The 13577-nt window shown below is 34.6% G+C and overlaps 3 protein-coding genes across 3 annotated transcripts; all 3 read right to left on the bottom strand.

Moving 5' to 3' along the window:
• Window positions 1-136: 136 nt before the first annotated feature.
• LOC106624981 (uncharacterized) lies at window positions 137-2332 on the bottom strand. Its single transcript, XM_070108285.1, has 2 exons — window positions 1852-2332; window positions 137-334 (listed from the first exon to the last, which is right to left on the bottom strand). Exons 1-2 carry the CDS (start codon window positions 2196-2198, stop codon window positions 208-210), a joined length of 474 nt encoding a protein of 157 aa, XP_069964386.1. The 5' UTR covers window positions 2199-2332; the 3' UTR covers window positions 137-207.
• A 2313-nt stretch (window positions 2333-4645) lies between these two features.
• LOC106624983 (uncharacterized) lies at window positions 4646-8482 on the bottom strand. The gene is made up of 2 exons (XM_014244778.3): window positions 8028-8482; window positions 4646-5015 (listed from the first exon to the last, which is right to left on the bottom strand). The coding sequence occupies exons 1-2, from the start codon at window positions 8246-8248 to the stop codon at window positions 4754-4756; spliced, it is 483 nt and encodes a 160-aa protein (XP_014100253.2). The 5' UTR covers window positions 8249-8482; the 3' UTR covers window positions 4646-4753.
• A 1935-nt stretch (window positions 8483-10417) lies between these two features.
• Window positions 10418-11385, bottom strand: LOC106624982 (uncharacterized). The gene is made up of 2 exons (XM_014244777.3): window positions 10805-11385; window positions 10418-10716 (listed from the first exon to the last, which is right to left on the bottom strand). The coding sequence occupies exons 1-2, from the start codon at window positions 11182-11184 to the stop codon at window positions 10596-10598; spliced, it is 501 nt and encodes a 166-aa protein (XP_014100252.2). The 5' UTR covers window positions 11185-11385; the 3' UTR covers window positions 10418-10595.
• Window positions 11386-13577: the final 2192 nt, after the last annotated feature.

The following is a 13577-nucleotide window of genomic DNA, read 5'->3' as shown; positions in this document are numbered from 1 at the left end:
GAAAGTGTTTATTTTACACATTAGTATTTTTATTATTACTTCACTTTGTCACTTTCGTTATTTGCTTTGTTATTTGGGTAATATTGCACTAATTCCGAGTTCACTTGTTCGTTTTTTATTTATTTTTTTATTACTATTTTATTTATTTTTTTTTTAATTATTTTTTATTTGTTTTTAATTGTGTTCTTTATTTTTCTATTGCGACACTCATTTCGGCCTTTGTTGTATGCCCAATTTGCCGCCACATTTGCTGCAGTAAATACCTTTCGTGGTCCACTCACGATTACAGCCGCACCAGGTGCAAACGCAGCAGAGCCAGAAGATCGGGAAAAAGCTACAAATGGAGAAAATTTAAAGATAAAAAATTGTAATTGTATTAATGTTTTATACAGATTTTAACACAAAAACCGGAAACTTTCATTATTATTTTTTTATAACTTTTATACTGAATCAATTTTATTAAAATTAATTACAAATGGAATTAAAGAATTTTAAATAAAAACAAATATTAATAATAAAATAAAATGTAGAAAAAATAAAATAACCAAGGATTTTAAATATTTAAACATATAATTTTGTGTTTTGTTTATAGTTTTTTTTTTTTTTTATATGAGAAGGATTAAACTAATTTATTAATATGTTAAACTCATTTAACTTTATTTTAAAGTCGTTTTTCTGCTCTACAAAAATTGTAGTTAATAATATATTATTTTTGGAATTTTAAAACAAAAATAATCAGCAAAATTTGTTTAAAGCAGATAATAGCTATTATATATTTAATAAAAATAAAAAAAACGTGTTTGAAATGCTAGCAGCTCGTCATTTTCATATTTATATATCTGTGTCAATTTAAAACAGAAAAAACTGAAAAACGAAAATATGAGTCTATTTTGTAATAAAAATTTTGCAAATTTTAAAACTGTTTAAATGGAACTTATTAAGTATCTTAGAATGCCCCTTATTACAGGCGACTAATATTCCCTCAGCCTTATAGCTGAATTCACTACCATTTGCTTGCAAAACATATCTGTTGGTAGTAAATGAAAAATTACGTTTAGTGCCTGACTTGGTGTTGTTCTAAGAGCTCCACTGATGAATCTACTAGCTGCTCTTTATACGCTTTCCATACGCCTTACCGTGTTCTTTCATTATTAGCTATCATACCAATATACCGTCTGTCATAATCAGCCTTATAACTGGTGTGTAGAACCAATGAGTTACCCGAGCCGTAAGTCCCCATTTGGGCCCCACCATTATTTTACAGGTGTAAAGTGGTGTAGCTGCCTTCCTTAGCCTAGCGTTTAAGTTTAGTTTCCGTGAAAGCTTCCTATTTAAAATTATTTCCAAGGAGCTTGCCTTATATCCGATTGTTAGCCTGGTACCATTTAATAATGACTGCACAATCTTCTGCACTTTCGTGTTTCCTAGTGAACAATGCTACCTTTTCACCCCAAGAAGCTGATCATTTGTCAGAACTGCCGATATCGGACAACTACAGCATATAGCTGCGATACAACTGACCGATCGCACTTAAGTCCTTGTATGGGAAACTTTTTTATTTGACAAGGTATGTTCACAAAATTTGGCGCAGAAATAAATTAATTAGAAAAAATCAAATTCTTTTAAGAAAACTCTTATATTTGAGAATGGCGGCGCAACCGAAGTTAATGTTTCTTCTTATTTTAATTGTTGACAAAATTAAAGATATGATATTAATGGTTTATACAGAGTGGTTATATACATACTCGTATATCTTAAATTTAATCGCACAAAATTAAGAAAGATAAACATTATTTTGAACAAAAATGTCTTCAAGTGGGTTTAAATAAATAACTCGAAATATTTACTCACCACGACAATGTTGACAAACAACAGGTGGCATCCTTTAAGCCCGCCGCACGCATCACAGCCGCATCGCCGTGCTGCTGACACAGTGGACATTTGGTGTGATATGTACGCGGACCCACGGAGTAGAAGCGCAAACGCCTGTGGCTACTCTTCGGCACTGCTGTGGCCCCGAGCAATTGTGTTTGTGTCACTTTACCGATGCTGACGGCGTCATCCATGTAAGGCACTACGGAGGTACGACCCTCCAATACCACATTGGCCACAATGTGTCGCTTGCGCTCCTCCAACGTATGAGCCGGTATCAGTTTGACCTTCACCAGCTGTGGGGCTTCTGGAACAGTGGTTTCCATGCTAGTTAAGAAAGTTGATCTTTCAAAATTTGTTCGATAAATTATATATTTTTTTCTTTCTAGAAAATGTATAGTTTCTATAACGGTTGTGTTGTTGCGCGTTGAGGTGGTGGCAGTGAACTGGTGGCTGCTGACCGCTGAAACCGTGCGTTGGTGGGCGACATGCATTAATAAGCGCAGTTTATGGCAATTTTTAATGGTCACTGATCAGCAAGAGAGCCGTGAGAGTATAGCTTCTGGTGAGAATAATCACTTATCTCTAATGACTCGAATTGTTATTTTTACAATTTTCACCAAACAATCTCGTCTATTGTTCGCAAAATTCTCATCTCTCTGCGATCTCGTTTTGCTCCACTTAAAATAAAATTTATCAAGTTCTTTGCAATGTAGCATAGTGTGATGTCATCATTGCCGCTCAGCGTGAGTAATTTATCATTTGGTGTTTTTAGTTTTCCCATACGCTTTCGTGCGAACCACTGGGGTGAGAAAAACGTGCGAAAAATCACGCATACTTAGCAAATGATGCATGTATGTTTTTAGTTGTGGATGCTTAAAAGCAAAAATAAAAATATAGCTGCACGCTCCACCTGTTACGTAATCATATGCGTATGGGCATAAACAAATGGTTTGTTTAGGTTTTTAGTTTAGATCAATAAAAATAACACTGAATAATGAAAAAGTATAATATTTATCAACAAATTTTTGACATGTTTCAAAAGCTATTTGAAATATCTAAAACAAACTCAGTGAGAAGTATTTCCCCCCCTACGAGGTTACTAAAAGTTAGGTTAGTCTGGTAAGCTAATAAGCCATGCATAGACCAGTTTTGATCCAGATGGAGTGCCGCCAGTTGGTCCATGAAGTGTAGTCACCCTTTAGGACGCAGCCCAAATGCTTGATGCGTTGCCTCACCGGAGCGGGACAAGGGCACAAAAGATTTTATTTATTTCCCTGCTGCCTTGCTCTTGACATTTGCTGCAGTCTTCTCGATTTAACAAACCCATTCTCTAAGCGTTTACCGTCACCAAACTGCAACCAGTAAGTATTCCAATCATGCCTCTACAGTCCTTTCTATCGAGTGCCAGTAGGAACTTTGTATATTTCCGATCTACCGTTTTATACATAACTTTTGCAGTTTTACAGCCATGTAGATCGCTACATCGCGTTTTCATCTCCCTTGCCATGGTCTTGTCCAGATCATCGTAAAGAGAATACATAAGCATACCAATGTCGATTACGTTTTCAGGTGACAGCCGTCCACTACTCTAGGTAATCTCGTCCACTATCTCATCTCTCAGCTCTCGATGGATTTGTGACCTGGCAGCCAGTAGAAGTGAAGTCGCTTGTTTCTACCGACACTCTCCACTGCTGCCCTGCTTTCCAAGACACTTCTGTCCGATTTGAAAAACAAGGTTATAGCCTTTATTGTTGGTTGGCTGTCCACGTAGATGCTAACTCTGAATTTGACTGATGCATTAGAGGCTAGCAACGCGGCGGAAATATACTGCAGTGGTCTGGCAGCTTATGGTAGAAGGCTGCCTTTTGCTTAATTTTGAACGATATGTCCCCGCATTCAAATGTACTTACCATATGTATGTAATGCTTTCTGAGTTGACCTCAAACTCGTATGTTCTTTTACATGTTGAATAAGATAAAAGATAATACCAACAATAAGAGAAGATAGACCATATGTGAAAGTTATAAATAATAAGCAAATTACAACAGAATGTTAAGATCAAACAGACTTTTAAGCGGATCAATGATCTTATCGAAGACTTAAAGCGAAGTGGTTAGCTGTAAATTGGACCTGAGGGACTCTCCGAAAATCGAAGGAAAATAATTGCTTCCAATTGAAGAATTTCGAATCAAGAAATATATTGGGTACCTACCTGGATTTTAATGAATATGGGTGATGGATATGCCAAAGGGGCATTTAAGTAATTCCATTCAATGCTGCTGTTGACTGTGGCAGAACTTGGGTAGATATTTGCAGTTAGCTACCACGAGCATTGACCCTTATTCAACAGGAATTACCCTGACCATCAAGAACATTTTAAACATGCTAAATCGGTTGAAATTGTAGTTTAAGTAGAAAATCCTTAGTCTGAGCAATACCAGTATAAGTGAATTTCGCAGTTGATTTCTCAAGATCTTGTCAAAATGATCCTGGCAGGTGAGGTTGGCGGGCTGCTCGGAAAAATATAATTTTATTCCAATATTAGTTAAAAAGCTTCGATGGAACCAGGTACATATTCAAATAAAAACTTAATTATAGGTAACATAATATGGTAAATTTTAAAAGTAAAATAGATCAAAATAATAATTACTGTTTTCCTCTAAATTATTGTCATTTTTTTAATTAATATTAATTTTATTAAATTAATAATTTAGTTTTAGTTTAGGAAAGTTTTTTTTATAAAATTTCTTCAAAATAACCACTTGACCAATTTTCTGAATATAAATATTTATTTAAATACAATAAACTTACAAAAAAAAAAAAAATAAAATAAAAAATTATATCCATATCTAGCATTTTATGCTTAAAAGTCTCTTCTTCAATCACTCTCTTCGTCCGTCTTCGTCGTCCTCAATTTCATCAGCTCCTTCGGTTGCTGCTTCGCTAGTATTGTATTATCAAGCGCCTCTTTTTCGACTTTGCAAAAACGTTGCCACCTGTTTTCTAACACCACATCCGAGTGCTGCATCTTGAACAACTGTCGTTTGTACCAGCTCAAGGTTATGTAACGGCCAATGTAACAGCCACACTCGCTGCAATAATGATTGACGTCATGACGACCACTCCAGCGTATGGGATTGCTTCAGTGCATATAAATGTAAATAAACGCAAATAGATACATACTCATAAATATATGTAAATTTATAAAATCATAAATTTTGCATAATAATTGGAGCGTAAATATTGTAAACAATGGAGATACCACGCAAACAAGTTTATGAAAGCATTTGGAAAATTGTACAAATCCCATAAATTCTCCGCTGAGTGGCTTAGGTCGGTTTGGAAATTTTCAAAAACATAAATATTCATGTACTTAATGTAAATATATTAAAGAGTTTTAGATTTATTCGAAATTCGAAGATATGCGATTTTAAAAATCGGACCCAATAATAAATTTGTTAACACGAGGGTGAGATGTTTCCCCAGAGAGTATGTAAGCGACTAGAATAAATTGTAAATTATAGAAATTTTTTCAGTGTGCAAATCTGCTGTGAGCTGTGTTATCTACCACTATTCCTTTCAAAAAAAAAAAAACAATAGTTTTTGAAAATGAAAACTCGACAACAAAAAACACATATAGTATTGAGTAAAACCGCTTGAGTTTGTTGTTATTGTAACAGCAGAAACTCACTATGGAAATTTTACAAGTAGTCTTTACCAGTAAATAACTAATATATTTTGTAAGAAGACTAAAAAAGAAGAAATCATTAAAAATACATCCATAGCAGCCATGAAAACAGATGAGAAGATAGGATAATTAATATTTTGAGAATGGAGATGTTCCGCTGCGGTCCTGGTATCACTAAACCTATTTCATTTGTTAAGCTAACCGATGTTTGTTTTAGACGTGTGGTTTTCAATATTGCAATACTTTTTCTGTTCAAAGACCACATATTGTCACCAAATTTAGCAGCAAACAATTGGCTGATCGATACAAAATATTTTAAATTTTGCATTAATAATACAAGTTTAATGGCAAATATCAATTATCGTAAACTTCGTTTAATGGAGCGACTTGTTAATAGGAGATATATCCAAAGACCTGCTAATTTTATGAAATTTCATTATAGCGATTAATAATCGATGAGATTTCAGTTATAAGAGGCAGGTAACATTAATTTTCTATGCTCATTTCAACTGCTCATTTATACAAGTATGTAAGCATGTTTCAGTTGAAAGGGGCAATACTGTACATATTTTACTTATTTTTTGTATTTGTCTGTGCCTTCATTTGTAAGTCGTAATTGGTTATAAACACTACTAAATTGAGAGGGCATTATTATTCGTTATTACGTAAATACTTTCATTGCTGCTTTTCTCGGCTGTCATGCATATTAATAAGATATATTTAAAGACTAGTCTGGAAGTACTTAAGTTTACATTTCAGAATAGTAACACAATTTCAAACCTACACTTAAATTACCTGTGCATACTAGGAAACACTGCTAAACTAATTTAAAGAATTTTATTGTTCATGAGAAGTGCAGAAATTAAAATTTATTAATCAATCATAAGTCTGTATTAAAATTAATTTTTATGGGATGGAAAATGTTGTTTTTAATCTTTCTTAAGAAAAAACAAGTAAGGAAGACTCAGTTCGTATGTAACCGAACATTTTATACTCTCGCAAAATCAAATGGTATACTCGTTTGAGATTTATTTGTGGATTGATTGATATTTTTGGTAGAAGGTCAACTATAGGCACTGGGGTCCACATATTTAGTACTTAGGGGCTTGAACAGTTTTGGTTCGATTTAGACAATTTTTGGTCACAAGGTGGCAAACTTTAAACGTATTATTCACGCAAAGTTTTACCCCGATATAATCATTATTGCTTGATATGCATAGTGGAAAGTGAAAGAATCAGATGGAATTGAAAATGATGTTATATGGGAAATAGGCGTGGTTTTAGTCCGATTCTTTTCATATTTCTATGTCATAGTGCGAAAATGGACGAAATTGGACTACAACCACGCCTATTTCCCATATAACACCATTTTAAATTCCATCTGATTCTTTCACTTTCCACTATGCAAATCAAGCGACAATGATTATATCGGCGTAAAATAATACGTTGCGTGAATAATACATTTAAAGTATACCACCTGGTGACCAAAAATGATCTAAATTGAACCAAAACTGTTCGAGCCCCTAGGTACTAAATATGTGGACCACAGTGCCTATAGTTGACCTTCTACCGAAAATATCAGTCAATCCACAAAGAAATCTCAAACGAGTATACCATTTGACTTTGCGAGAGTATAAAATGTTCGGTTACATCCGAACTTAGCTTGATTATCATAGAGTTATTAACAAATAAGGTGTTTCAGCGTAGTCAAGTGTGATCTTACTAATCATACCCCAAAAATTTTACCCTCAAAATAAATTGATTTGTAAACTGGTGAGATACACCAGAAGGTGATTTAATAGACGTATGAATCATTTAAAATAAATGGCCACCTCCGAAATCGTCGGATTTTAAAATCAGTGGGCCTACATTTTATAAGAATATTTAGACATCAGTATACCCAGCTGGTTCACTGATCTAGTGAAAACCCATGTATTAAAGGCAACACTAGTCAGCATTACTTGACATTATAAACATTTTTATGAAAAAATACTCCCTTACCTCCTGGTTTAGTACCTTTTGAAGTGTCTCTATACATAAAGCCAATGTCGATTAAAATTACCTATTTAGGGCCGTCGAAAAATATAAAAAGGAACCGCTGAGAAAAATAACTAAAGTTGAAAATTGTGGAAATGGAATATAATGTTATTTTTCGATGAATAGTTATGGATGATGTATTAACCACCTAAGAAAAGGATTTTTACTAATTAGACCATAAAAAAATTATTTATGCATTCTATAAGAAGCTTGCTATCTACATAAACTATTTTTTAGAAGTTGTCTTCGACAATTGGTTTGTGGGATATAACACGGAAAGAGGTAAAATACAAGGTCAGGATTTAAACTCACAGTCCAGCTAACAGTGAAAATGAACACTAAGCACCTTTCGATTTACTGAACCAACAAACGATTATGTTATATGATTGTGTACAATTTTCTACTCTCTCGCTCCTCTCTGGCTTACCAACAAAGACAAAAATTAATCACAGCAACACATTTCTGTAGAAACGTCACTGCTTGCCGCTCTACACTGGTCAAGCATTTCGTGCCACAGGCCGGACATTGTATCTCAACAGGCTCTTCTAGTAAATGTCCAACATTTGAAGGCAGCACCGGCATCACATCCTCCAGATCGCCATCGTTACTGTCAATTGTCACAATGACAGTCGACGGTGTGGTTGTCATCTTTGACAGCTGTTTTGCGAAACAGCGCTAGTCTAAGGCGTAAGCGAGTTCTCGGAAATTTCTTCTTTTATTTTAAATTTTGGCTAATATTTCTAACACTTTTTGCTTTATTTCAATAATATTTTTTTTTAGCAGCTCACAACACGTTTGGCGAGCGCTAGCACCAGACACACATTTCGAATTTCGCTGCAAATGCCGTCAAAGCAAAACGATCAACTGACAATACATAGAATTTTTAATCGCCGCTATTGCCAGCTAATGCTGATGCTCTTGCTGTTGGCATCGTTGGCGTTGTCGCTGTCATTGTTGCTGTAGTTGTTGCCATTTTAGCTCTGTTTGTTGTTGCTCTGGCTGCCTTTTCGGTTGTGCCCACTCAAACTAATTCAGGGGAGTATAAAAATTGTGGGATTATATATGGGATCAACAAGCAAATACTTGTATAGGTATGTATGTATATATGAAGGCAACCGTTCGCTCTCTACAATTAAAAGTTTTTGAGGTTTTCGATACGATTGCTCTGGCTTTGCCACACTTTGATACTGTGACGCTTTCGGCGAATGCGGAAGACCGTTGGCAGCGTCTGGGCTGAACATCTGGGCACAGCAGCAACAGTTGTGTGCTCAATCAAATCAGAACATACATATGTAAGTGATATTATTATTTCATACTTTATTTACTTACCTGGCAAACACCACCCACTACATTGAAAATGTTTCAGTGATCAACTCTTCGTTCTGTGATACTACAAAATCACAGATTTTTTGTTTATGTTATGTTATTATTTTTCTAGCTTGACAATAAGTTTTAGAATATATTTCATTTTAAGACAAGAAGTCTAAATAAATAGCAAACCAAATGCTTCTATGGCATAGGTATAAACTGCGGAAGAACTAGCTTTCTTTAAAATAATTTTTTCAGACGCCTAAACTGACTCAGTTATTTTCTTATTCTTTAAACGCTTACAATTAGATTAGCTATTCAACATAGATATACAGTGTGTTCAAAAAATAACGCTTCTGTTTTCCAAACTATAGATAACGTTTATTGAGGAAAATTTTATAATTATAATTTTAACTTAATACTGGCCAATCTGCTGAGTTGTCTGTTATAGCCTGACATCTTTGATGGCAACTTTCAACTAAATTTTCCGTATTTAAATACTTTGTAGTTATTTTAATAGTCCATTTGGGACTTCTAACATCATTCGTTAGAAAGGTTGCTTGAAAAGATTTCTTATACAGAGCACCCATTTCTTCTATTTCTCAGTAGGCCGTCACACATTAACATAGGGAGATCGAAAAAAAACGGGCCGAATTGTACGCGTCGATGATCGCTATTTTTTATTGAAAACAAAGTCTTTCGGAACCATATACTTCGTCGCTCTGACTGACTTTATACAGACAATATGAAAGATATCTTAATGAAATTTCACAAAAAAAATAATTAGCTTAGCTAAAATTGTTCAGTTTCAAGGTGAGTGATATCTCTCCAGACTATCCGAACAAGAAATAATGCTTTCGGACAATTCGAAATATTTTCACGAATCACAAAAACTTAAAGGTCCTGAAAAAAATCGGTTTCACATAAATAAGTTATTAAGATTTTCACTTCTCTAAATAATGAATTCTCCGTGGTCACTAGATGCGCAAACACAGCAGTTCCTGGTAGACAGAATTTACCTAATTAATAAACGTCACGAATTTGTAAAACGATTCCGGTTTTCCGAAACTTCTAACGAGCAAAATATCAAGCTTCCTGGCAATAACTAACATTAGGCTGCCAACGAATTCACAATTTTGATACAGCTCCTCATTTGGTTTACAAAAATATTCATGTAGATTTTGTGTAAGAGTAAATTAATTTATTTGGATACCGTTACGATCCGATTCAGTTGGATAAAATTTGCGAAATTCGAAATATTATTTTGCTCTTTTTGTTTGTTTGTTGCCTACGGCGAATTACTTACTCTTCGCTAGTCTCATTGCCACATAAAAATAGACCTCTGACAACGTGATCCTATACGCGAATATGCATGTGTATATATGTACGAGTATATATGTAGAACTGTTTATATGCAAAGTGAAATAGACAGTAAAAATCAATTCACAAACTTAAAAAACTGAAATTCAATTCAAAAATGCATATTCTTTAAGAAAAAAAGATATACAATATGATAATTGCAAAATAAATAAATAGTTATTTTATTTTTTAAAGTTATTAAGATATATACTATATACATCTATATTATTCGATACAAATTCATACACTTATTTGCAAAAGCTAGACCGAGACAATTAGAAGCCTTACTTAAATATGTTTTAAAAGTACAAAAACCAAAACTTCTTGCTCAAGTTGGCCGCCAGTAAAAGCCCAGATGGCCGCCGCATCTATTGCAGAACATCCGTTTGCTCTTCAAGCGACTCTGCAGGCAAAGATAGACAAATGACAGCGAGAATATTGGAAAACAGCTGTGGAATAAACATATAATTAAATTTTAATAAAATAAAATTTAAATTTCAAAACATAAATTCTCAATTTTTCACTTTCAAAACGCACCAGGACAATGTGGAAAGCAAACAGCTGAGATGACCCAAAATGCCCCTCATTTGCACCGTTTCACTGTCGGCACGCTGCTTGCAGAGCGGACAGCGTATCTGATATGTGCTTGGTCCAACGGCAAAATAACGTACATGTGGCTTTCCATCATCCTCAAGCTTCGGTGCCCAAGCAGTGCTGGTTTGATTGCGTCTCTTCACGGACTCTTCCACACCGGCATCATCCTCATCACGCTCCCGCACCGTGTCGCCGAGGACGTAATTCAAAATTGCATCGGTGGCCTGTTCGAAACGCTTATCCGGTGTACTGGATGTATTGGGTGTATTGGGTGAATTTGGTGCACTCAAACTTATTTCAACCAGTTCGATTTGGGATTGCATATTGCGAGATCTGAATTTCAGAAATATTTTGTTTTTTGTTTTTTAATGTTTATATTACTATCCAACAAAACAATTCACTTCTTTATTATGCTCTATTCACTTTCGCGTTTTGCTCAGGAATTTTTAACTAATCCGGTAATTAGCTGTCAGCTTCGGTTGTCTTTGTTGTTCGAATGAGCAGAGCCAACTGGTTGTGTGGAGATTAGATGTGTCCAACAGAAAACGCTGAGAGATTTTTATTTATGTACGGCGTGGGAAAGGAGAGTAAGTAACAATGAGTCGTTTGTATTGATTATTTTGTTGAGAGAATGTTTTGTTTGGTCGTTGGTGAGGCAGTATCGGAGGCACTTATACAAAATTAAAGAGACTTGCTTGAAATATATAAATAAAAAGTTTGTCTAATGTCGGAATTTTGCTTTCGGTTACGTCAAAGAGGTCCGAATCATCACGACGTCTTCTACTGTTGCCAGTTTTAAGGTCCACCAGGTGTTCTTATTGTAAATTAAATGGATCCAAATAAAGGTCTCTCAAGAAAATGAACAAGATAAGTTATTGTATTTTTATTTCAAAATTTTTAAATTTATGCATGTACAATATTTTTTAAATTATTGACCGTTTGAAGCAATAACATTTTCTCATCTTTTTGGCGATTTGTGGATTCCATCCCAAATTAACGGCCGGCGCAGTAACGGCCAAATTTTCGACACCCAGAACGTAATGGATACTCGGCTTTGTCGTTACGTTGGCTGGTTAGTCAGGTGGGTCATATGATTTTTATACTCTTCCAACATGTTTCTACCGAGTATAATAGTTTTGTTCACCTAAAAATAATCGAGTTAGATATGGAGTTATGTATATACCTACAAACGATTAGTACGATGAGACGAGTTGAAATCCATATGTCTGTCTGTGCAAATTGTAACTTGAGTAAAAATTGACATATCGTAATGAAACTTTTTACACGTGCTCCTTGTAATGGGCGTAATCGGACTACTGTCACGCCAAAAAAACACCATTAATTAAAAACCTATACAATAATTAAATTCGCCCAGAACAAATCTTTTAATTGTCGCTACCGATAGTACAATGGATGAAATCGGATAATAACGCTGCCCTCCTTGAACAAAACCACGCCTGCTTTCAATGTAACAAAATTTTAAAATCCATCTGATTCTTTCACTTTCCAGTATACAAATCAAAAACTAATCGATATATCCGGATAAATCTTTAATAACAATATACCTTTGTGTCAAAAATGGGTTGAATCGGGTAAATACTTCCTTTAGCCCCCAAATACCTATAAATTTTAATGAAATTGAGAGATCGTGTTTTTTCAATAAGAATATTTCTTTGTGCTTAAAATCGATAAAATTGGGCGAAATCTTGCTTTAGACCCCATATAACTGATATTCACGATTTTGAAACGTCCCGCTGACTTTACTCAATATATATGTTTATAATTATATATTTATAAAATTGCTTCAAAATAAGTTCTTTAGTATACCAAAGCAATGTCAAACATTAATGCAATCAGTCCTTCCATATCTCTGCCCCCAATGTTTTTAGTATAATTTTCGCTGAGTGGAAGTAAAATATAGTAATAAAACTTAGGGAGACTATGACCTTCAAAATAAGTTTATATGATACCAAATTTGATTTTAATCCATTCACGATCTCGTTGTACTATTTTTAATATTACCAACACCTGAAGGTATTTCCCCGTCCTGCAAGTTGCCAGAGTATAAAATGCTCTGTTATACCCGCACTTAGCCCTTCCTAACTTGTTTGTACTCATGGTTGTAGAAATGTGTCCATTTTTCGTCGCCAGTCACAAACCATTACAAAAACGACTTCTTTTTGTAGCGTTAAAGCAACAAAATTCTTCAAATTTCCGGCAAGCGAGATCGTCAACGTTTCTTGGCTTCAATTCATATTGCACCTAATATATTGATTTTGAATGTGTTCGGCTGCCTCCAATTCCTCATCTCGAAATTTTTTGGCCTTTCTTTGTTCTCCAAGCCAAAGTCATCACTTTCAAGTCGTGTTAGCCACTTTTGGCACGTTCGCACAGCTACTCCAACCCAGATTAATCCACCCAGCAATGGCAGATGGCCGTCAAACCATAGTTTTCCGAGTTGGTGGATGCCTAGGCTTTAATACAAATAGCATTCACCTTTTCCAGAATATTATTCATTTTAAAAGTGGCTGCGTAAGTCATAGGCCACGCTCGAATGTATGGAAAATATTAATTGTAATCGCCTGTGTGGGCTTAAGACAAGAATGCTTATAGTTTATAACTTATAATTAAATATAAAAATTGCAAAAGTGCAATCCGTTCCGATAATTAAAAAGGAACTTTTTGATGTAAAAAAACAGAAAAGCTTTATATGACT

The sequence above is a fragment of the Bactrocera oleae genome, chromosome 4 (genome assembly GCF_042242935.1).
Source record: "Bactrocera oleae isolate idBacOlea1 chromosome 4, idBacOlea1, whole genome shotgun sequence".
In the NCBI taxonomy this organism is placed as follows: domain Eukaryota; kingdom Metazoa; phylum Arthropoda; class Insecta; order Diptera; family Tephritidae; genus Bactrocera; species Bactrocera oleae.
Note: the sequence above shows the minus strand (reverse complement) of the source record. Positions and strands in the feature narration are given on the sequence as shown.